The 26378-nt window shown below is 40.5% G+C and overlaps 1 protein-coding gene across 4 annotated transcripts in view; it reads right to left on the bottom strand.

The window, feature by feature from the left end:
• Window positions 1-26378, bottom strand: part of LOC123029243 (amyloid beta precursor protein) — a 145731-nt gene that overhangs the window by 95016 nt on the left and 24337 nt on the right. For all 4 annotated transcript variants that reach the window (XM_044441927.1, XM_044441929.1, XM_044441926.1 and 1 more), the window contains exon 2: window positions 6594-6761. In XM_044441927.1, coding sequence (XP_044297862.1) covers window positions 6594-6761 — 168 coding nt within the window. The remainder of the gene's footprint in view (window positions 1-6593; window positions 6762-26378) is intronic.

Here is a 26378-nt window from a genome sequence, read left to right as displayed (position 1 = left end):
TTTTACTACAGAACTAGCCAAAGGCAATTTACTTATTTCAGAAGCTGAATTGGGTTTAAAGCATATCCTAGGCAACAGAAACAGCTGTGATTTCCCCTACTTATGAAACCCACTTCAGTATCTAACATCAAAAAATATAAATCTGGAAAATGCAGTCATGCTCAAACTTTGAAACAGTGATGCTAGAACTAGAGATCAAAAAAATTCAAAGCACATCAATGCATTGAAAACCACAGTTATATTCACTATCCATTTTATTTTGCATTGGTCTAAAAGACAATGCACAGAGTACTGAGTACTAAAGCTTTTAACACGAAGCAAAAGAGAAGACTATACAGATTTCCTTTGTAACTAAAAAAGGAAATGAAGAATGTAAGAGGCCAACACTATATGGGATTGTGGCAGATTATTATGCCCGCACCATCCCAGAGCAGTTGGATGCAGTTCTTGTCATGCCATAAAGGCTGTAAAGTTGTCAGACCTAGCAAGAGCAGAAGTAAATTAGACGTAAGGAGGGCTGGACCAGCAGAAGACCTGCCTAGCCGAGGAATCCAACAAAAAGGGCTGGGAGATGTTGCACCAGCAACCCCAGGCAGCAAGTTGGTGTTTTTGTTGTTGGCCCTGCTGCTGCACACCATTCCAAGGATATTGCCAGGCCACTGATCCAGAGCATCCATTAGTCTGTGCTTCTTCCTCCTCATCTTTCTCCCAAGTAGAGATGGCAGATGGGAGGCTTCATCTGGGTTTCAATTAAAGTTCATAGTTGTCCCTGCTCTGGAAATATGGAAGTGATGCTAAAGATCCAGAGACAGATTGTGATATGGGGTGGAAAATGTGTCGTGGGTTGGGAAATTTTGCCAGTGCTTTATTTTCAGACCTGTACATTATTCTTCCCCTTTTAGCTTTACAACCATGAGAGGCATGGGAAATATAACTGCTCCAATGCTATCCAATAAGGGTTTTTTTGTTTTTTGGCTTAGTAGGGTTTTGAACAACCCTTCTCTCCAGAACTCTCACATTCAATACGACACTGTGTTGGTTGCCATTCCTCTAGGTCAAGCCTGATGTTTGCCTAACGGTCCACCTCACCTTCAAATTCACTCTCCTGTTCTACATGCCTGAATCTTGTTCCAAAAACAAAGTATTTGGCTCTTGACCTCAGCTTTCTTGGACTAGCTCCACCGGTGGCATTTGCTATCTTCAGATTATCAGCCTGGCTGCAAATAAAGCTACTTCTGACTTAAATAATGTTTTCTGTAAGGCTTCTCATCCCAACTGGGCTGCTTAGCTAGTTCTAGAGCCATACTTTTCACTAAGCCTGCATTTGTATTGACATTCCTATGGGTTTCACCAGGACCCATCCAAATCTATCTAAGTATCTTTCTTTACTATATTTGCATACTAGTCAATAGCCAAAGCAGTCCAGGCAGTTCACAACAATTAAATTAAACCCCTTTCCAAGCCTACTGAGAGTCATAACTCTTCCCCCTAATACTGAACACCAATATGGACATGACTAGATGTTTCCACATGGCAAGTTGGCAAAAAGGCTATAGACTGCATTCTGCAAAGGATGTAAGCCATCCCGAGGCTCATGCGAATGGGATGGCATACAAAAATTCTAAATAAAATAAAAATAAATAAAATAAAAATAAATGTAGTATTGATCTACTCCAAGAGTATATTCCAAGGACAGCTAGCCAACTTGGACTGCATTGTGCCTTTGCCGCCTCAGCCATGAACTGTTGCGTCTCCACACGATATCCTGGGATCAAGCTGTTGCGCTAGGCTCTTCCAAGCCTAGAAGGGGGTGGAATACCTTCAGTGCAGTAATTTTCTTGAATTTATGAATGCTTAGCTTAAAGCCCAGGGGTATGCTGGAAATGTCTTTTCAGTGTTTATATCAAGTCCACCTTTTGTTGCAATTTCAAGTCTAAACAGTCAGGGACTACAAAAATTCACTGCATTAAGAATGGGTGATTGAGAGCAACACATTCCAATAACTATCCTCTAGAGTAGAGGCTCATGCATCCATTAACTAAATGAGACACATTCATGACCAGCAAAGCTGTAAAAGTTGTGACTTCTGCTGCTAGGGACCATGCCTGTCTTTCATGAATGAGAAGGTGCATTGCAAATGTGATGAACTGACTTGCCTTGCCTTTTGTTTTCATTTCATCTGGTTTTATACAGCAATAATGCCTTATGATAAACTGATCTAAAATAATTGTTGCCACCAAGATTTGCAAAAAAAGGGAAGTTCTGCCTGGAATGGGACCTAAATCAATGTTTCCCATTTTTCATTCCAGGGCCCACTCCCAATGACCTGATGGGCAGCTCATGCTGTTGCTGGGTTACTAGAATACCTTTTGTTCTTCCTTGGCTCCTTCCAAGCTTTCTCCGCACAAACTGGTGCTTCTCTGAGGCAGATCACAATGAACATTCTGCATGCAGTACCATGGCAATTGACTACGCAGAGGCACTGTTTCTGCAAAAGGCCTCCTGCCCCATGACTTCTACAGTGTCCATTCAAGCTCTTGACTTGCAGCATCATGGCAGCTTGTGAGAGCACACATTATGTCATTATTAGGTTAAGTGCTGAACCTCTTTCAGATTAAGAACCAAATTCTAATTCAGAGAAGCTCTTGAGGACTGTGTTCCAGTGATGGGAAAGATCAAAGGAAAATGGAACGGGGTCAAACCCCTGTCCAAATAATTAACATTAACAACAACAACAACAAAACTTTAATTGGGCTTGCCTAAAGCAGCTTTTTAGAACCTGATCCTTGTTTAGGAGAAAAAAAGTAGTTTAGGGAGTTGTTGAAGGTGTTAGTCTCACATGCTAGTAAGAAGAAATAGTTTTATGATTATGTTGTAATGTTGAGTTCTCAAAAGTACTAGGTGCTTCAGGGGTGGGCAATGATTACCATCATGCATTCCACACAATTAACAATATAATGGAATGTTTCAGTATTCAGGGCCTGTTTTGCTAAACCACAACATTTGTTGAAATGACCTTCACAAATGTCAAGGTGATAGCGGACTGGAAATTAACAGCCTAAAAGAAAGCTGAAACAATTGTTCTTGCTTCATGTTACCTCACAAACACAGTTTCACCAGGATTGTTTTTGAATACTGCACTCATAGCAAGCATTTTAATACTCTGATATACAAAACCTCTTCAGGCAGTTCCACATACACAACACACACCACTGGCAGGTTTGGTTTGTGCTTTTAAGTGGCATACAACCTGTTAGTAATATGAGCAAGTACAGAAAAGTCCAAGATCCTTGAGAAGGCATCATGGATCTGGAAGAACAGAACTCAGCACATGCCAGGCCAGCCTTCCTCTATCTGGTCTCCTCCAGATGTTTTGGCCTTCCACTTCCATTAATCGCAAGGCTAAGAGTCAGTAATGTGCAGAACTATATATCCAAACATCTGGACAGCAGCCTCTTAGGGAAGGCTGTTTTAGGATATTTTCATCAACATGCACATCCAAGACAAGCCAAAAGTTATCTTATCTTATCTTCACTATCACTACTAGTAAGCAGAGACACTGGTTGGGGACTCTGGCATTATAAGAACAGGCCTCAGCAGCCCCTGGTTTGCATCCTCCTCCCACTCTTCTGGCACAACTATGAGAAAATTTTGCTTCCATTGCAGATTGTTCCCAGCACGACATGACACCTGTGGTTAATCTCCACTATGCTTATTTGAAACAAGTCAGTGTCATAATCTATGGCTAAAACTGAGGTTCTAGCTCTCATTCCAGGTATGATTCTCACCCCCACCTGCTCCAGTGATAAGAAGAAAAATGGGGAAGCCTCTCCCAGATTTATAGGAGAAACTGCTGTGGAGTCATTTGGATCAATCTCCTTCAGCAGCATTTTGGTGTGGTTGATGAATGGACTTTTAAAAAAAGGCTACCACCTGCCTGCCCAACTCATCTTTCAATCATATCAGCAGCAGCCACCCAAGTCATAAAAAGGAGATTAGCCTCACTGAGAAAGCTTTGTGATGGAAGGGAGCGGGCAGAGAAATAACTCTGTTTGCCGCTAAAGACCAAGCAGTGGGAGTGGGGTGTTACTCCTGCTTTTTGTGCCTGTAGTTCTATCCCTCTGCTTTAACATTATGTTGCTTTCTGCAAACAGGAAATTTGAAAACTTGCACAAATCTCTCTGCATCTGATCTACAGCTTGGTCCTGCTGGCTGGATAATTGGCAGAATGAAAAGGACAAAAAAAGTAACAGGATATAGCAGCTGTCTCTCCCCGCTTCCAGAATACAAAGCATGCATGGTGAGTCAAGCAATAAAGGACTCCAAAGCAGAGCAAAAGAAACCAGTTGCTTTAATGCAACTATTCCTGATATCCATTTCCTTCTTTTGGTGTTGCCATCTAGTCTTGCCACTTTCTACTTTTCTGCAAGCCCTGTTTGTTAGAAGTACCTATCAGTTCCTATATTCAGTCAGCTGTCACAAATTATTCTCCCAATAACAGGCACTGGGGCAGGGGAGATATCCAATGGACTATGTTTAAGGAAATTCATTTTGAATGTAGTCATTGCAACTATTTACACAGAGAGAATTCTAGAAACTTGCCAGACTCTGACATTTAGAATTCATCTATCTTTATGTTATACCATTCCATAGACTGAAAGTCCATTTAAAAACATAAATGGTTTTTAGGGAAAACAATATGAACAAGACACACATTCATACAGAGTTGCTTGGGAAATTCCAAAATTTATATTGGTATAATACTCTTATCAGGCCAACTAATGTATTTTTGTTTTGTTTTTTAAAAACGAACGTTTTCAAGAACTTATCCTCTTTTTTATCAGGCAAGGTATTACAAAAGGCAGGTTTGGTTGTGAATAGGGAAGAGATGAAGCCAATGGGAGCTGTGAATTGAGGTAGGTAACTCACAAGAGAATCTACAATATGAGAGTACATATAGGCTGGTTTGCAGCTGTGAAGGACCAAGGGTCTAAAAATCATAAGAGAAAGGACGGACCTGGCAGTGTAGTTCAGAAGAAAGGACAATGGGAGGAAAAGACAAGAGCAATAAGAGAGCCAAAGCAGGGGAGCAATATTACCCATTTGGGAATGTAATTTTCTTGCAATTGACTGGCACCCTCATTATTCTGTTTTCTCTGCCAGGTAAAGCCTTTTTTATTTAGTACTTATAGAATCAGAGTTTTATTTGCTTTTTGCTGCTGGTTTTATTGATGTTTTTATTGTTGTTTATAATATCCTCCTGTTTCGCACCTTATATTAGTAGGGTTTTATGTGGTTTTAGATGTTATTGCTTTACTTCACTTACTTTGCTATATTATGTTACTGTTTCTGGTTTCTGTGAGCTGCCCAGCCCCTGGGCTATGGGGCAGCATACTAATACAATAAACAAACAAAATCGGTCCAATGCTTCCCAAATCTCTAGCAAGTCTGGAAAGGGAAGGCATAGGCTTCCTTACCCTTTTGTAATTCCTTTTCAGAACAGTTCCTGCAGGTGCATAATTTTACCTCTGTATAAGCCCCAGCCCTTAAATTTGAGTAAATTTTCACTCTATTTACTTTCCAGCCTAGATACCTACAGTGACTGAACCAGATGGAGCACACCAGCAGTGGCTTATTCTGCCCCTCAGCCCCATTCACTTTGTCCCATGCAGCCATCTTCTCAGGGCATATTTTAAACTATCAGGAAAACTTGCATTGAAAAATTTGCACATCCTCTGATGGGCAGTAACTGCAGCAATAAAAGTTCCAAAAGGGAGTTGCAAAAAGGAGGGATTAATGACTCCACTTGCTGGAGTAGCAGTAGATTTAGGGAATTTTTGAAAAGGTTGAAGACACCGAGAGCTGGAAGAGCAGACATCCAGACTCCACACCCAGTTTCTTCATTTCATACAAATGAAACACCAGCTAGAAATACAAGGCAGGAGGGAAATCAGCTGTGTGTTGCAGCAAGTTGCACAGAATTAGTTTTTTCATTAGAGGGCCATTTTTGGAAATTCCATTACACAAAACAACTATTAATACATTGTTTCATATTATACAATCATTCTCACTGAATTTGAAAAATTTAAAGAAGCCATCCTTCAACAACCCATTTTTTAGTTTGCTCTGAAAGGCTAACCAGCTGCAGTAAACACACACACAATTTTTGTACAGGAGAAAGTAATAAGCTGTAACTCAACACACTATGTCCAAGTATGACATCTGGAGTACCTTATCTCCATCTCTTGGCATTGCTTTGACATAAACTAGAGACTCTTTAATCCAAAGAGGGCTTCTTATCTTCAGAAGAGCTATGAAACCTATTAACCATGGCAGACTGAACACCTTTCCTTATTTAAAGGCATAACACTGCCCACAGCCTCAGCTAGAGAAACTCACACAAAGTGGAACAAAGAAACATGTCAATTCAGGGGAATAAGCTTACAGAAGATTCTTCTTCAAATTCTTCTTTTTACAAGAAGATTCTTCTTCTTATTATTATTATTCCTTTGAGATTCTTCTTCTCAAAGGAAGAAGCCTTGGTGGCTGATGTTTGATAATGATGATGATGTTATGTTTAATCAGAAACTTACTTGTTGGCAGTACTGCAAAATGTCTTCTTTTGTTGAAATGCAGCTCTTGGTTCCAGAAGAATCAGATTCCCACTTTCCATTCTGGACATTCATATGCATATTCAGTTTGCCACAAAATATGGCCACCTGGGGCTCTGCCAACAGGCCAGCATTCCCATCAGTAGGCACCTAGGAGAAGAGAGAGACATTAGTCCATTGCTGCAATCCAACCTCGAACAAGAAAGCAGAAGCAGAGACAGGATGTGCATGGAAGCACATGTAATACTTCAACAAGCAGAAAGCAATCACTGGCTCATCAAGACCAGGAAGGTACTAGGAAAGATTTGCTAATCTCAGACTAAGTTTGTTGTCCATGGTCCTGTTGTGAAATGCAAATATCCCATAAAGCAAATGACTGCCCACACTTTCATATGCATAAACCAGTATCTGGGACTATCAACTGAGCTCTATCCAGCTCAATATTGTCCACACTGATAGGCAAAAGCTGCCCAGGTTTCTAGGCAAAGTTCAGGCTCCTCCTGGACAGAAGCCTAAGAAACTCTCCATGGAAAGCACAGGGAGATGCAGCCCTGAAGACAATCTCTTTAGCACAGTTATTACCTACCAAGCAGCAGGTAGGCATCAGCTAAATTAGCACTGGCAGAAGGAAGCTTTACCACCTTTCCCATGGAAGGGCCCTTCTCATTCTCTTCCCTCTTTTGCCACAAGCAATAGCACATTTGGCAACAAGCCGCAAGCCTTTTGGCACTCGGGATACAGTACTGCTTTTACCCCACACCTACAGCCAGAAGTGGTTTCCTTGCCATAAGAGAATCTTACTGTTCCCCATTTGTCATGCTGGGTGACAAAACAGACAATTAAGCCATGCCTTCATGCGGCAGGAAGAGACAGCCTTCTCAAATGCACTGCTCAGAAGTTTTGCCGTGAGAGAACAGTACTTTTTCAACCACGACACCTCATGTTTTTCCACATTTTCTGAAGCCATCTAGGAGGGCATGCTGAATTGCCATTTGACAAAGCACACTGGAGGCCTAGAAGGAGATTCTCAGCATTTCTCAGCAATGTTCTTGCTCAGTGTTAAGGCTTTGGGGTTGCTAATCTCAGTACCTCTGAACAATTCCTGAGATGCACATATTTTACAAGCCTCATGTTTATTGTTTGGTTGGCTGTTTGAATTACACAGCTAAGGAAGAGAAGAGACTACATGTAGAAATTATCCAGCTCAACAGAAGCTCTCTCCTCACTTAGAAACTCAGCTGGTAGAAAAATCCTCCTAAAACCCTCAAAGAATCACTGCCAGCAGAGTATGTATGCACAGATGCACCAATGTGCAGATTCAAGGGGAGATCCTTATGAATTGCAGAACTATTCTCTCATGAACACAGTTATAATGCTCATAGCACTGATCCTTAGAAAATCAGGAATGAATAACAAGTTTCAACCTGCACACAATGTTGAAAGAGATCGATTTGTGATGCAGGCTGCATATCAACAGGAGATGTAGCACTATGATTTTCTTTACAACAGCTCTTTTTCCAACACACAGGTCAGCTGGACAGGTTTGCATATTATCTGATGGTGAAAGTCACCTTGTTTACATATTTATCTGCTCTGTTAACAAAACAAAGCACCCCGCCCCACCGGTTTCCATATAACTGAATGCATTGTTCATGCATCATTCATCTAGGTTATTAAACACAAAGCCACATTTTAAAAGGTTAGTTGCATTTGTTTTCAGGTGCTGCAGTGATAGTCCTAGAAAGACCTGTCATTTGACACACAGGCCTTTGGTAATTTAATATCGATCCTCTTTAAAAAAAAAAAAAAATCAGCTTCACCTCTAGATGCTTGTTGAACAGTAATAAAAGCATGTAACAATAGATACTCAGTTACTTGAAGTGACAGCAGCAGATATATAAAACCACAGTGACTACATCTATGTAGTACATTTGGCATAAACACAATGGAAACATGGGCTGGACATCAGTTCATCATGCCTACCCCTTTCCAGGAAAAAATTAAGATGTTCATAGAGATGCTCCACCATCTATAGTGGGGCAAATGTTTAAATAATAAGAGTACCCCCATAAAGGAGTGTGGAAAGGCCCCAAAAGCTATACCTTCTTGGGCAGTTCTCCAGATCAAGGGAGGATGGACTAGCAGAGTACAAACCAAAGCCAAAAACCCAGAACTATATTATCAAATGGCCTGAGTTTATTAAGAGGTTAAGCGTGTGAGTGTGTGTGGGGGGGAGTGATTTTGGGAGCTTTTTGAGTGCATATATGCACCCCTACCACTGTCAATCATACAACAAAGTGCTGCTGAGCTTTCTTTTAATTCTTTACAAACTGAAGTTACTATATAGCAAAGGCCAGAATGAAGCAATGCTTCTGCCTTTACACCGTCATCTTCTGTAAGAAAAACAAGGGAAACTACGTTCAGTTGCAGCAAGAAAGGCGGACAGTATGATCACCACTGCCTGGGACAGGTCTATTCACCTCTTTTCAAGCAGATCAGCAAAAAAGCTTTCTTACAAAAGGTTTCATTACGTTAAAGCTGACCAGTTTCCCTGACTTTACAGTACAGAAGAAGAGTATTGTAGAATAGCAATAGCAACAGAAACAAGTGAAAGTTAGAATATTGGCTATTAAGGATATGTGGCTTAATAAGACAAAGTTGATTCCAAAAAGAATGCTTTTTTCCCTTCCAAACCACAAAGAACTGGTTCCACCTTCAAGGTGGATCACGACAGTAATGGTAAATTGCAGGGAACATTTGACCTTTCTCAGTTGGTCTCCCCTTATAACCTGACATTTTATAATTGGACTAATTATAGCAGGTCTATCCGATTCATCTTTGTTTGCTCTCTGGGATTTCCCAACTCAACTTGAAACTGTCTGGTTCTCAGCAACTGCCTGGCTTATCATTGGCCTTCACATTTTAGCTACAAATTCCAACCCTGTCTCTTCTTTCTCTTCTGAATCAGAATCTAAGTCAACCACCTTTGAATCCTGTATTATGGGAAAAGTGGACCCAGTTCTACAAGCACTGCCATCAGAACTATACAAACATCTACAAATGTTACAATCTCACACCTCCATGACCCATACTCCACACCCAGGCCTTGGCAAACTTCAGTGGCCAGGATGAGCAAATATGCAGATACATGGAATATGTCCTCCAAATAATTTGTCCATGTCTTTAGCTTGTATTTTAGAGTGACTTTATCTGTTAAACATAAAGTTGGGATCACTGAGAGGTCTAGGAGCCATTTTTCTCCTTTGCATCTTTCCCCCTTTTGACTCATACCCTGCAGGTATCAAAAACATTTGTTTGAAATTTTGTGGAAGAACTCCATTATTTGGGGGGGGGGGTGGCAAGGCAGCAGCTCCCCATGGAGATGGGAGCCTTTTATTGTTCCACATCCTGTGGCTTGCCACATACGTTGAGTCTAGTCTAATGCGAAATGTGCTCATGGTTGCCATGGAAACCATGAAGTTCCCAGCTACTCCAGAAAACAACTCAGTGTGGATGGTAAAATCCCCAAACACCAGCAGCTGTACAACGTTCATAGAAACATAGAAACAGAGCAAGTCAGAAGGGGCCTCCCAGGCCCTCTAGTCTGACCACCAGCTCCAGCCGGCTCCACTCATGACATGCCCACCATGTGCATTTCTTCGACCCCATCCCTTCAGCAGTCTGAATAGAACATTATGCAGTGGGATGGATAGTAGTCCAACAGAAACTCTCTTCTTTCACACCTTCCCAAAATGCACTTTTTTTCACTAGTTTCTTATACATACAAAAGGTGAATAACAACAAATTCCATTAAATGAAGAATTAACTGTTTCTGATTATGTAACTATTGAGATTGATGCTTAAGAAAATGATTGATTTCTACAACCACTTCAGCAGCCCTAAGTACATGTTGCCAGAATAGAACAAAACAATTCAAAATCTCTGTAAGAGTGAAAGGATGCCTACCAGTCAATGATCAAAAACGTATCACAAACTCAGAGGAAGAAAAAAATCAAGAGAATATTTTATGAATCTTCAGGATAGAGCCCAATTTATGAATTGTTTATAGGAATGGTTAGATCACCCACCCCTGTCCTACAGATTTGTTGTCACATCTAGGGCCATGCTAGTAGAGGATAATGGGAGCTGTAATCCCCTTGGATCACAGGCATTTGTGTTCAAAAGGAGGAGGTGCAGTCTGGCATTTGGCATGCCACAGGCTCAAAACGTTCATTAATGGGTTCTGTATCTCTGCTATTCAGGATTCATGCAGGGAAAAGAAGGTTGTGTGAGCACATTAATCTTTCCTGATTACTCTAAATAGACTAAACACATTGGAAAAACAAATACAAATAGGTATGTCTGTGGACAAATGAGCAGCAGACATAGATTCACATGCTAAAAGAGAATTGCTAAACACATTGTAAAAACAGCGTGAGCTATAGAAAGAGCTACAAAAGGGAAGCGGAAAAGGAGAAATGCTCTGTGAGAGGGCTGTGCATGGCCAGCAAGAGCGGATTAAAGGGCTTGAGGGTCCAAGGAAATCTCTGAGCCTGACTTGGATATTGTGCTGAGGCAAAAGGATGATGTCAAAAGGGCGTACCACACATAGTCACACTGGCCCAGTCTGACATGGTTCCACTTCAGAAGAGCAGTAAACAGTGGTAAGGAGACGGGTGCAAGAGGAGAGAGGTGCCACAGTCAACTGAGCAAGGTCATTGTAAGGTTGTAGGTGTGGTGAACATGAATGAACTGTGCTGCTACATTTTGTCCATTCACCAAGAGATACTCTATACAGCACTTCTTAGTAGCCACCAAAATATTTACTTCAGTGTATTGCTGAAAGAGAAGCTGCTATTTCCTGTTCCAATTCAAAGAGAAAAGTCTTACTGACATCTGCAACCAGCAGCTGTAAATACTGTAAATTCATTAGCTGGCTGTCCAAAACATAAGAGCCATGTAAGGAAATACTTGAACTATGGAAGTTATACAACTATATTATTCATCATGATTATGATCCAAACCTTTCTGTACAATTTAAAGTGTCCCTTAATTGCATCCACATCTCCATATGACAAGAAACATTAAACTGTCTTCAACAACTAACTAATGTAGAATACTAAATATGCTAAAGGCTTAATTAGCAAACAGCTGTCAACTCGAGCACTATGAATGCAACTCAGTGTGCTCATGACTTGTCTTAATATTTTAATTAACATGGAGTAAGGAAAGAAATAAGATCTTCAAGGATAATGAAGACTGACTATTTAGATGCCAAGTCAGTGAGTGAATGTGTAGTGCTTAAGTGTGCATAGAACTGGAGTCTAAGGATGCAATCCTATGCAAATCTAATCAGAAGGAAGTGGTAAATCCAATAGGATATATTCCTAGGAGCACAGGTTTGCAGAGTAAGAGCACAGTCCTACACATGATTAGACGTAAAAAAGCTCTAGAAATCCCAGATCCCTTAGAAATGTACCCTAAGTGATCTAAACATGCTCTCAAACATTTACATTAATTAGAAAATACACCTGACACATATATAGCAGAAAGAGAAAGGAGATTAGCCACATTCCTCTCTAAGTCTCTGTGTTGCCTGACCCAAAGATTAATATATACAAGTCAGATGAGAATCAAATTATTCAGAATTCTTACTTAAGAATTCTATACAATGCATGAATGTGTTCACCCAGAGAATAGAGGATGGCCCAATGAAAAATCTTGCAGATATATGTTAAACTTACCCTTTCTGTGCAAGACCATTAATCATTGTAAAACAGACTGAATAAATCCATCACCTCTAATTGACATTTATTTAAACCCAGATCTTATTTATTAGAGGAGAATCAATTTATACTCTGCCTGCAAACTATGTGCAACCTTACCTTAAAAGGGATTATTTATTCTAGGAAAGTACTCCAGCAGTATCAAATTGGCACCTTTCCCTTGTGAATTAAAGAGGAGAAATGGGGTGGGGGGAAATACACCTACCTGGACCCTTAAATCATCTATGGAGGGTGTTCTCCATGAGCCACCCCTGAAGGAAATAAAGAGGGTAGCTGTGGCACCCCACTTGTGGAATCAGCTCCCCAGAGAAATATGCCTGGCACTGAAACTATACTTGTTCCAGTGCCAGGTTAAAATGTTTTTATTTTCCTGTCATTTTAATTGTTGATTTCCTGGTTTTATATTGACTTTTAATTTGTCTGCTACATGTGGAATGGTTGTTATTATTTATTGTACTGTATGGCCTGTCTATTGTTGTATATGCCTGCAAAAAAGAGTGTATAGAGGTGTTTTATTGCAGGTGACTCTGTTTTAAATTGTTTTAATTTTTGTAGTTTGTATACTTTAATTACATTTTGTAAACCATTTTGAGACCAATCAAATGGTATATAACTGCTTTACACAAACTAACAAATAAATTAATAAAGTAAAGAATCCCAGGGAAGTTAGTTAAAAATCAAACCTTTTACCTTTTGAAAATTTGGGGGAAGAAACATTTTTCAAAGGCTTCTCCCAAGGAAACAAACATAGATAGCAAATTTCCTAGAGAAGTATCCTTACAAAATGGGTCAGGGTGCAACCATCTTTCCTTCCCCCAGCTAGGAACCCTAGGAGGATTCTGTGCTGCTTTACCCTAACACATCTTGGAAAAGTAGGTTAAATCACAGGTAGGATCTTAGACATAAAACAAATGTCCTTCATCACACAAAATAGGTTACACTCATACCAAATGTTTGGAGAGCTGCAACTTACCTAAGTATCAATTAAAATGGCCACTATAAATATCTTGTAGATAGCAGCCATATTATCCACTCCATTTGTACCTGCCCTTTACTGGATGACTATTAAATATTCTCAAGAGAAGAGCCTAGAAGCAAAGTCTTCACACCATCAGATCTACACAGGTGCATACCTTTACTTCCTCCCTACACTGAACTACAGATGTAATGCACAAAGCCTATGACAGCATCAGCTAAGCATCTACCAATATCACATTTTTTTTTATTTTTTGGGTTATTCAGTGATCCCTCATCCCACCCCAAAAGTTAGAAAACCTTTGGTGTTCTGAGTCAGAGGAGTAGGATACAAACAAAACAACATTAGCAACAAAATTGGAAATTCATTATCTGTGCAGTACAATATATTTTTAGAGTGCTAAGTGCTTTTAAAGGTGTTAGTAGGCTGCATATTATTCAAGTAAATTAATGTTTAGCACCAAAAGGCCTATTTCTTCATTAACGTTAAATCTGAAGGATTTGTTTTCGAATGTTGAACCTTAGATTTGTTCAGTCAGGGTTTAATCAGTGGCAGGAAAAATACTACAAACCAGAACAATGTTTGTGTTTCACATCCAGATCAGCTACCATATAAACTGCAAATAGGCAGTGACAAGTTGATTTCTGGATTCAGTTTAAGGATACAGACAAGTGACCCACGTGATTCTGGATAATTAACAAGGTATCTAGGTGAGATAGCTGAAGACCATTAAGGTCTGCAGGAGTTAAGCAAACCCTAAAATTTAGAACATCACAATATATCCCCACTCTCCTAAGTGGGATAAACTGCTATGGAAACCAAAAATGGTCAAATCTTGCTTCGAAACAGTGGATGAGTTAACATGACAGAAAAAGCTAAGTGATTCCTTGTGTAGGATTGTCTGTTGTGTTATCGGAAACCTGTGATGGTATTTCAGCATGGTTCATTTCGTTTTTAGAAAGCATGATAAGAAACAATGGTCAGTTCTATGGTTTCCAGGCTTGACCATGGTTCCTCTGGTTGTCCAAACCAGGCATCATGGTTTCCATGGTCCTGATGTGAATCTACCATAGAGTCCCTTGGAAAGAGCAGCAGCTGCAGGAGCAGTTTCAGTCAGCCAGTGTAGGATCGCATTTCAGGTATGATGGCTGATGTAAACATGCCAACGGCAGGAGGATTGAGTCAAACATCCAGGCCAGGGGAAACAAAAAGGAACTGTGGAAACCATGTAGGGTTACTTGCCATGACTTGTGAATCCACTCACTGAGAATGCAATGCTTTAGGCTTGCTTAGGAGTTTACTCCCAATTTGGCAGTAAACCAGCAATTCCCCCCTCCAGAAATCTGCATAAGTGTTCCAATGGGGTGAAAATCGCCCCTGAACCTTCTGAAGTTGTTCACCCTGATCTATGGTAAAGGTTTTCCTTCAGCATTTTGGAGTTGGAATCCAGGTGTTACTAAGATCAGTTAAGAAAACAAATTAAGTATGACCACATATAGTAACAGTGAAGATAAGTGACAGTTTATTTTAGTAGGCATTGCATTAGAAGTCAGTTTTCATTCGCCTCTCCAACAATTGTGTAACGTTCTATTTTACCAATGGAAAATTGAATATGATAAGCAATGATTTTCCTAAGACCACCAAGAAAGTCAAGGCTCTGACAGGATTGGAATCAATCTATTCACTTGGAAACACCAAGCAAACAGTTGCCAACTCTTGCTTGTCTTGAATGAATAAATGCTGTTTTCTCCTTGTACTGCTCTGCTGTTAAGTCACAACTGGTTGGACAGAGGACACCATAATATACAAAACAAGGCCATGATCTGTAAGTTAAATCTGCAATAAAGGCTAAGGAGTTAAGAACTCGCCTTTGCTTTGTAATATCTATGTTATGGGCTGCTGTTATGGGCTGCTTCATTACAGTGTTCTGAACCGTCACATGTATGTGTTAGCTTAGCTAACCCCCTAGCTGTTCCAGGCGAAAATACAATTCTATTCATCAGGGAGTCATGATAAGTCTTTCCTACAAAGCAATTTGAAAGAGATCATGCAGACAACAACATTAATTTGCAAGTATGTGCTATTATAGGAAATAGTCACACTCACACCTTTGGATGGCACCTCCTTAGGCAAATCTGTTAAGTATTAGTGTAGGATATGGAACAGGGTTTAAACAAACCTCTAGACAATTGGAAAATAAGTATTGTGAGCATTTATATTCCAAGCCCTGGACACTGCCAAAGTTAAAAGACATGGCAAGATTTGGCTATTCTTACTTTTGAGCTGCCACCACTACCTATTCATGGGTTACTGTTAATCATGCTGCCTAATGTTGGATACCATTCCTCCCTCTTTTCACATCACATTACATTGATACCCCACCTCCAAGAAACCCAAGGCAGCTTACAAGGCAGTTCCTGAAACATTTGTAGGGGATGGGATAGAAAAGCTTCTAATAGATAGATGGATGGATGGATGGATGATAGATAGGTTCTTGCCATTTCTTTTATCTTCATAACAACATCCCTATGAGGTCAGTTAGGCTGAGAGCCTATGACTGCCCCAAAGTTACCCACGAGATTTCATGGTGTAGTGGGGACTAGAATCTCTGGGTCCGAGCCCAGTATTATTAAGCACTTCACAACACTGATTTGATATCTACCACCAAATTGAAATCAAAAGGCATTGGCCTTGCTCTATCCTAGCTTCATGATGATAAAAATTCCTGGCCTAGTTTATGTATCATGGATACTCAGGGCTTAAACAAACCCTGGACATGAACAAGCTGGAGCAAGCACATTATTTCCTGCTTCTTAGACCATTCCCAATAAATTAAACAAGTATCCTTGACCTAAGTGTTTCATCATAGTTTCCAAACCCAGAATAGGAGGTTGCTGGCAAAAAGAAAAACCCAGACTTGTAGCCCAGGGTTTGCTCATGGGTTTCAAGTCTGAGTTGTCCTCTCCAATAACCTCTGATCCTGAGTTCAGACATCACAATACACAACCTAGATGAAGTATCTCTGTATTGTTTAACTCAGTGGGAGCCAGTATACTCACTTCTACTTCAGTATGAATGATTAACAAACAGTGGGTTCCTTCAGACATGCAAACTGGGTCAAGTCTTCAACATGGTTTAAAAAATTTACACTAACCATAATTTTAACGTTAACCATTATTCACACCTAGAACTTGAAGAAGGAGTACACCTAAGAGAGGAAAGGAAGAACATAATAGTGAAAGTCCCTATTTTGTAACCATATTCAAGGGATCATGAATATTATGGCCGTAAAAAGAATTAACTGGCTGTAAAAAGAATTAACCAGCAAATCAAATTCCATGCAACCTTAAAACACATTGATTTGAAATTATATTTAGTTGCTTTCAAAAGAATGTACACAAACATACCATGACTCTGCTCAGAATCTGAGTGATTTGAGCAGCCTTTATATCAATAGCTCTTACACAAATGTGCCCACTCAAATGCATTCCAGTTCACAGAAAACAGCTTTCAATCATAAAATGAATGGTCGTCTGATGTGCATCTAGACTGCCACACTTCCACTAAAGCAGAAAGGTGAGAAGCCCACAGGAATTGTATGTGAGAACATTTCAGAAACCTAAAAGGTGGTATACTTAAACAGAAGACATTAACAGCTTGTATGAAAAAAATCCCCAAAAGAAACAAACCAAAACTAAATGGCGACATGATGCTTTAAAGAAAGGTGAAACACATCCATGGAGAAAAGCCATTATCATTCCAGGCCTCACTGTGCTAGATTATTTTGCTGCTATTCTAGCTTCTGCATAGCCTGAAGTGCCTACTCCTGCCTAATCTTGGAAGCTAAGCAGGGTTGGGCCTGGCTCAAATCCGATATGAGACTTAAAATGTTGTGAACTACCCAAAGAGGTTCACCTATGAGCAGTATAGAAATGTATTGTAATACTAATGGTAGAAAGTTTATTTTGTGCTAAGCATTGATTTCTTTCACAGTAATAGTGTCAATTGCCTGCTCCTGCAGACTGGCAACTCCTGAATGCCTTCCATTAGAAAATAAAGCAACTGTGTAAGGCAGGGGTGTCCAAACTTTTTGCAAGGAGGGCCAGATTTGGTGAGGTGAAAATGTGTGGGGGCCAACCATTCAGCCTGACATGGACCATTAACATTAAATGCAAATGAACTATTTTATGAAAGGCTAAACAAATAACTGCACTAATGTGAAGGGTGATACTGAGATCTCAACTGCATTATATAGGCCAGGTCTGGCTCAAAAACAATGGTTTTGATGCTCAAGATGTCACGCAAGTGTAAGTCACTTAGTCTCGTCCTCACACGGTTCTTGTTAATGTTCATAACTAAGAATGTCTTCTCACACAAGTATGTCGAACCAAACAAGCTCAGCATTTTCTTAGCAAATGTTCGAATCTCTTGGAACCTGTCTTTATCCAGCTGGCGGTAAAAGTTGACAAGAGGGAGCTGTTGGTGCCGACTGCGACACTCGGCGCCACACTGCAGCTCAATGAGCTCCAGCTGCAGGTGGTCTGGAGCGTCATCAGGGTCCACAGAGAAAGGAGATGAAAAAAGCATGATCTCCTTTTCAATAGGTGCAAAATCCTGAAAGCGCTGTTGAAACTCCTCAGAGATGAGACGTCTGCTTCATACCTCCTTATTTGCGCGCTCATATTGTTCTGTGGAAAACTGGTCATTATTTCCTGCAGCGATGGGAAATGTGTAGTATTGGGCTGCGTTTGTGACAGGTGCCTTTGGAAAAGTAGCAGCTTGGTCCCAAAGGCTTTGATATGTGAATACAGTTGGCTTACCACTGCATTTTGCCCCTGAAGGCTTGTGTTCAGCACGTTCAGATGTCGTGTTATGTCAACTAAAAATCCAAAATCAGCCAGCCAAATAGGATCAGATAGCTCTGGCATCAGTTGTCCCTTTTTTGCCAAGAATTGTCCGATTTCCTCCCTAAAAAAGTAGAAGCGCTGCAGTGCAGACCCCGACTGAGCCACCTTATCTTGTGATACACAACATCTCTGTATTCAGCCTGGATGTTGAGTAGAAACTGGCGATGGCACAGGGCTTTGGAGCAAATATAATTAATAGCCTTCATCACCGGTTTCATAACATGATCGTATTTCAAATGTTTGGCACAGAGAACTTGTTGGTGAATAATACAGTGGAGTTTTACAGCTTTGCCTCCTTCTTCGCTGACTTTGTTACAGACTAGGGTTGATAATCCACTTCGCTCGCCAGCCATGGCAGTTGCGCCATCCGTAATAATCCCAGTGACTTTATTCCACAGTAGTTTCATGTCATCTACGGCGGAACAAAGAGAAACAAATAAATCTCTTCCTCTTGTTTGGTCCTTAAGGCTCTGGAGGTCAAGTAGCTCTTCACTCACGTTCATGTCATTGTCCACTCCTCTCAAAAAAATCAATAACTGAGCGGTGTCAGATGCATCCGTGCTTTCGTCGCAGGCTAACAAAAAAAGTCCAACTCCACTCCTTTTGCCTCTAACTGTCTCTTAATATCATATGAAACGTCTTCAATTCTCCGTACCACAGTGTTATGAGCCAGGCAAACATTGGCAAACTCTTGCTTCTTCTCAGGACAAATTTTCTCCACCATTTTCATCACACAGTCTTTAATAAATTCACCCTCAGTAAAAGGTTTGCAGTGCTTGGCAATCAGCGTTGCCACCTCGTAGCTCGCCTTTGTGGCATTTTCATTTGACTCATGGGCTCTTGTGAAAAAGCGCTGCTGTGCCGTTAAAGCAGCTTCCAGTTCCTTCAATTTTTCACCGTGTTCATTCCCAGTTAGCTTGTTGTAGTTAGCACGTTTCATCTGGTAGTGCCTCTTGATATTGAATTCCTTGAAAACAGCCACAGCCTCTTGGCAAATTAGGCAGACACAGTTGTTTCGTATTTCAGTGAAAGAATACTCCAATTTCCACTTGTCCTGGAAGCGGCGGCCCTCACTGTCAACTTTCCTTTTTTTAGTTACAGTCGCCATTTTAGAAATGGGCACACAAGCTTTGTGTCACAAGGGTCACGCGGTGAGAGTGCTGACTCAGGTCTACTGCCATCTTCTGGTGAAATATAACCACCAGCCTTGAAGGAGCAGGAGGCAGCAGGGAACAGCTGCAGGAACCGCTGTGTGGTGAAAGGAAAAATGCCGGCTGGTGGGGATGAGTGACAGGCTGAGCCAGCGGGGAAAAGAGGCTGCAGGCCACTTGCAATTTGAAAACGGGCCACAACTGGCCCCCGGGCCGGACTTTGGACATGCCTGGTGTAAGATAAAGGGGTGCATACATTGTGTGGGTTTTCTGTTGAAGTCATCTTTATCCATCTGCCACAGTCACGCAAATGGCTGCCCATTATCCTTGTGTGCTAGCCTGGTTCATATAACCTTCTTCTGAGCAATCAATACTGCAACCATGATGATATGTATCAAGTGAAACAAACTCACTCAATTGACAGGCAGCATAAACATAACCCTGTTGGATCCATGGAAAACCCATAATGCAGATATAATAATAGCAGGCCTCTCCTCTGTCTGGTCCCCAGCAGCTGGTCTTCAGTGGAATTATCCCTTCTGAAGTAGACTCCACAGAGCCATCAGCCTTTGATAGATGCTGCCTCTCTGAATTAGTCTAATCTATGGGTGCAGAACTCCATGTTAGAGCTTCCTCAATTCATCTTGCCCCACTTCTCAATGTCACCCATTTGCCATGCTAATTTGCCATGATAAGCATTAAACTGTCCATCAGGATAGGCCCCTGGCAATTTCTCCTTTGTTTCCATTTGGAAACAATAACTCTTTTTTTTTAAGTCAGAACTTGATCCAAAGTTCTGAAATGAAGTCTTGCATTCTGGTGCCTTTAATGTCCATCAATGTAGTGGTAAATTTTGAAGTGCTGGCATTCAACTTGACAGTGTCGCAAGATACATGCCCAAGGTGGCTGTGCTAGTCCATATCAGGAAATAAGTTTTAGTCTGATTTGTCCACACTGGGGGCATGTCTCTAATAAAAATATTGTGCATTAATTGCCCATTGAAGACCATGCAACCCCCAACTTTTATATTACAAAATGAAACAATACATTGGTGTTGAGAAAGTGTATTTCCACTCCCCCGTATCTGCAGCTACTGTGAGAACAGCCGCTTACTTCAGAGGGAACAATGTGAGGACAGGTGACATTTGTCATTTGTTGCTATGTGCCAACAAGTAATCTCCAACTTATGGTGACTTATGAATGACAGCCCTCCAAAATGCCCTATCCATGACAGCCCTGCTCAGCTGTTGTAAATACAAGGCTGAAGCATCCATTATGGAGTCAGTTCATCTCATCTTTGGCCTACCTTTTCTTCTTCTTCTTGCTTCAACTTTCCTTAGCACAACTTTCTTCCCCAGGGAGTTTTGCTATCTCATGATGTGCCCAAAGTATGACAGCCTCAGTTTTGTCATTTTTGCTTGTAGAGAAAGTTCTGACTTGATCTAGGATCCACTTGTACATTTTCCTGTTTGTCCCAGATTTGCAAAGCTCTTCTCCAGCACCACATTTCAAATGCATCAATTTTCTTCTTGTCAGATTTATTCACTGTCTGGCTTTTGTCCCCATACATAGTGATTAGGAATACAATAGTGTAGATGATCTTGGCCTTGGTCTCTAGTGTAACACTCATACGCTTGACGATCTTTTCTATTTCATCAAATGATTGTGCATTCTAATATTTGAGAAAGGAAAGAAAACCTCTTATCTGTTTCCACCTTCATGCACAATTATATAAATCCATAAATACTCCTGCCTCCCTAGCTGAAAACAATGAGGCGATACACAGAGTATGGAAAAAATTAGTGTTCCCAGAGCAGACATTGTTAACCTGAAAATAATAAAAATTAAAAGGATAAGAAATCCCTTAGGATGTTTGAACCTCAAAGGTAATTTATAAGATAGGTTTCTCCTAACAAGTCTACAAGTTAGGTTTCTCCTGGACTTCTACCCTATCTAACAAAAGCTAATCAAAATGAACAATAAAGTAAGTCAAGCTTTTTATACTGAAGTAGTTAAAGAGAATAAGATAGGAAAGATTAAACTACTAGATGGCAATCTTCCTTTACATAAAATTACAGAGATGGTCCACTGTAATATTGAAACAAATGCTCATAGGAGTGAAAGATAAGCTTAAGAAGAGAGAATCAAGAAAGTGAGTTTGCCAAAGTGAACATAAATAATTTGTAAGCAACTGTGAAACGTAGAATGCAACTTAGTTTTATTATAGTGTATAACCTTTTCAGCACTGAGGATCCAATGACAAATGTATTTCCTTACATCACAAGCCAGAGGTTGTGTCTGTACTGAATCAAGGGGCTCTAAAGAGGGCTTCTGTTTAGCTCAGACTTGCCATTCCTGCTATCCTCCAGTTGCTTTGGACTTTAACTCCCACCTGCCCCACCTAGTAGTCCAGCCAATAGTCAGAAATGTCGGGGTTTGTAGCTGAAAACATCTGAAGGGCATCAGCTTCCGGAAAGCTGGATTAGCTGGTTTTGCCCAGTTATTTTTCTTTCAGCATTACTGAACTGACAACAGTAACATTCTCGGGAGGGGTGCGGAGGTCCAGTCAATTGCTGAGCAAATTTCAAAGTACTGGAAACCTTTAACAAGGTGCAAACAAGAGAATAAACCCTCTCATTGGGGCATATTCTCCCAGAGAGCCAAAGCTGAGGTCCTTCTGGCAGCAGGCAGAAACATCTTTATCTACCCTATCTTCTGGTTCTCTTAACTGTGAAATTGAAGGGTGGCAATTTTTAAATAAAAATAAAAAAATCAAATGAAGTAAATAAGATGCCTAAAGAGCTCCCATATGCTACACTAATAGATCATGTAGTTAAGATTTCCAGTCCTACACAGGGACAGGAAGAAATGCTTGACTCCACTCTGGAAAAATTTTAATGCAAGGGGAAATGGTTTCATACGCAGCCCCCTGTTTTGTTCCATTTCACTCTGCCAATACTCTGGAAAAGTTTGCATATTAAAAATGTTATAAGTAACAGAACATTAATTCTGAATGCCCCACACATGTTTATAACTCAAACGTGCAGCCAGAAAACCATCTGATTGTTTGTAGCAAACAAGAACAATAGTAAAAATGCTTGCAAGTATCCAGAAATGTTGCTTGTGTTGTGAGGCTAGTACCACCTGAGTCTTTAATTCTGTCAAGTAAACCATGGCATAGAGAAAACCCAGTACCCTCATAATGAGGAAGCATATGTTCTCCTCTTTTGAAAAATCTATCTGAAAAATCACAAGCTATATTAGTAAAATTTTCTAACCCATCCAGAATCCACATATGGAAAGCTTGTATTTGTTAACAAAGGCTCAGAACCTATCAACACGATGACGTGCATATTAGCCTGTGTAAAACAAACAGGATTTACAAGATGTAACTGAGAAGGTTCAAAACGCCCACTGGTTTTATGAACAAAAGAGCCATGCTAAGAGCCAAGCCATTTTTTTCTGTGTCACAGCAGCTAAATGGTTCATCTATGGAATATATGCTAACATTTTGTACACTTGCTGAAAAAACAACCCTAGTTGCCAATTTTTTTCCCTAACAAAGGCAAAGGTATCACACTTTTCTCACTGAAAAGAACAGAGGAAAGAAAAAAAGTGGAGGGAGGGGGAAAAAACCTTTCCCAATTTTTGCTAAGTCCAAATCATTAGTAAGAACTATATTCACATTATCATTATTGCTCATAATATATCACCAGTAAGAATGACATTTGTCTAAAAGAGTTGCCATGGATATACCATGCAGGGTGACTTTATGCTTACAAATGGCTTTAATCCAAACTCTGTTCCAGGCAGAATCCCTCTCCCCCTCCCACAAACCTGATCCAGCAGGTCTCTTAAGCCAAGGGTCATCAGAAGGTTGGTTAGGATCAACAGGTAGATGTCCACATGATTTGCAGTAGACCAGCAAGTGATTCTGGCATAAGGCATGGTTTCTGCTGATACTCTTGGACTTCAGAGTTCAGGTGGAAATCAGAGCCTGAGCAGATTAGGTCACGTTTTGCCAGAAGCAAAGCAAAGAAAATAGAAACCATGGGCAACTTTGTCTCTACCTCTACTCAGGCATTGATCTTTGAAGGGACCTGGCCCTGTTTTAGCAGTCTCAGACTGACACAAGGTGGTAGTTGTTCTGACATGCTAGTATCCTCTTGCCCAAAACCTTAGACTCTGATATTTGTAATGGTGCCTCCCATGGATTCAGGGGAGCTACCTCCTGGGGTTCTTCCAGTGCGGTAACAGAAGGCTTATTTCATGACTGAGCCCTTAAGAGCCTTTTTTGAGGATGAGGTGTCAGATCCTCAAGGATGATGGTTTAGCATGCTGTCCATGAGAGGTTCCCAGCTGTTTAACAACAGCAACAAAAGAATACTCCCCCCTCCTAAATTAGGCTTGTGGGGAAGAACCAGGTAGATCTCTGTGAGAACAAGTGTGCTGGTACTGAAAACAAAATTATTGCCCTGAGCATATGCCCAGAAGCACTTTCATGTGCAGTTCTGTCTAGTGTCTTCAGACATTATTTGTACCTGACATCAGTTGGTGGATCATAGATGCCTAGTGAAAAACAAAGCAAGCCTATGTCTACCCACCCTGCCCCAAGGCGCTTACTGTTTCTCAAGAAGACTTGTACCTATCCACTGGGCTCTCTTTGCAAGTGGAGAACTATTTACTCTGGAATCCAGCTGCCAATGCTAGTAATATATTAGACGCTTAAAGCTGCAGCAACCTAAAGGCCATTGCTAGGGACTGGACATGCACAATGGGACTGCACACTTGCTAATGCACAGGTCAGGGTTCAGGCAAACCACAGTTGGTTGGATCCAGAGACAGACAAGCAGACTTCCATGTGTGCAGGAGGAATTTCCTAGTTCCTCCCTTCCACAGTTGCTGTCTGTATCTTCCCCCAAACCACTGTTTAGAGATGGGAAGATCTGGGGGGAGGGAACAAAAGCAAAATGGGGAGGTTTTGAATTTTTTCTCTCTTCCATTCTTCAAATATAAAATGCAGCTGCTATTTGGACCCACTTCCATCCTAAGTATGTGGGGGGAAAGTGAAACTAAAGTTAAGATAATTTCACCTGGTATATTAAAGCCAGTAGATCTAAGTTGGGTAGCATTAACTGGTAGCTGGAAGCAGAACTCCAGATGGTATAAAATCCTTTTCATTCATTATAGGATCCTGATGGTAGTGGCTAAATTTGGTATTCTGCCAACTACACAAAAAACAAAGATACCATTGTCGGCTACAAGAAAAATTCTGAAACACCTATTAGGGCAATATGTGAATTCAGTCAACTTAAGGTCACAAAATTCTCCAAACCTCTTCATCATGCATGAAGTTATTTTAAAAGGAGTGGGCTTAGGAAGAAGCACTGATGTTCAACTCTAAAGATGTCATATGGGAAGAGTAGAGTATCAAAATTGTTTCCAACAGGTTCTGATGGAACAGGGGACTTAGCTGCTTCTCCTGCTTTCAGTACCCTATGTCCTTCCCCTTACAGGAAAAAGGACACCCAAAGCCATGGCAAAGCTTATCTAGTCCTGTCCAATGTGCACTAGGCTTCCCTTGCAGAGGGCTGGATGGGAGATCCCTCCCCATCCAAATAAAACTGGTTTGCACTGCTGTGTTAGTGCAACAGGACTGGTGGATGCTTCGCTGCAGTACACAATAGTTCCCTTCATGTTTATGAAATTAAGATGTCTTCAATTCTGACAAACCCTTTGAATGTTCCCAGTCTACCCTTCATTTTATATACCTTTCAACAGTTTTGTGCATTCTGCCTCCTTTTTACTCAAAGTTTTCCATCTTTAAGACAAGTAGAATCAGACATTTAAACATTTAAAACATTACTTAGTCATTATCCTTAAAGAATGCATTAAATGCAAATGCATTCTTGCACAGTCCCATTAAAAAAATGAAACGTGTACTTATTTATATTAGGGCTTTCAGCAAGCAATCCAGGCAGAGCAATCATAAAAATAGGAAAATACTCTTGTATTCAAATCCCAAAACTTATTACTAAGACAGAAGAGCTACAGGTGTCACCCAGTTCTTTAGAACTACACTAATATATTTAATCTTCCCTTTATGATATCTGTGCTAGGTACAATATTCCTATTGTAGTAAAAGATATCCCTATTTTTAAGAACATTGATTTCTTTTTACAGAATTTGTCAAAAATTGTATTTCATTCATCATTCCTCTGGGGAGGCACACATTTTCTACAGCACACAAAGACTCGTAGCACAATCCTGACACAATCTTGTCTATTCCTGCTGAGTTGAATAGTGCCATTAACGATACAGAGTTATTCCAATTATATTTTGGACTAGCAAAGACAGACGGATGGATGGAAAAGAGACCCAGGACTGATTAACAACAGAAAACATCAACTGTTGGGTAGCCCAGAAAAATAATAAATAAAGAACAAAACCATTACTGAAGGAAATGTATGTGTTCAAGAAAGCTGTGTAACACATACCACAGCTCATTTGTGTGAAAACATTCAGCTGTAACATTCTGACAGTAGAGTTATAAATAGAAAGATGTCTCTCCTTTTCCCCACGATGCCATTTTTTGCTGTTTTTCTTATTAGAGCCTAATGAGAAGCAGTCATATTGTGAAAAGGGTTATGAGTTCCACTGCACAGAGAAAGAAATGTCTAGTCCATTTTGGCTCCAGCGGTTCAAGTTGCATTTGGTACAATTCCACAAAAGCCTAATGGCACCACACAGCAAGAGTGCGGCAGCTTCAGTGCGGCTCATTAATAATGAGCTGGTGGAGAAAGCCAGGCAGAGGATAACATGTCACTTTCCAGTCCAGCCTTTGCCCCAGAGATTTCAGACATCTTCCCATGTTCAAGTGCAATCTAAGTTTCCATCTCTTTAAACAGGGAGAAATTGCATTCAGACATTTCTTTAAACTAGGAACA

The sequence above is a fragment of the Varanus komodoensis genome, unplaced genomic scaffold, assembly GCF_004798865.1.
Source record: "Varanus komodoensis strain SLA01 unplaced genomic scaffold, ASM479886v1 scaffold4, whole genome shotgun sequence".
NCBI lineage: Eukaryota > Metazoa > Chordata > Lepidosauria > Squamata > Varanidae > Varanus > Varanus komodoensis.
Note: the sequence above shows the minus strand (reverse complement) of the source record. Positions and strands in the feature narration are given on the sequence as shown.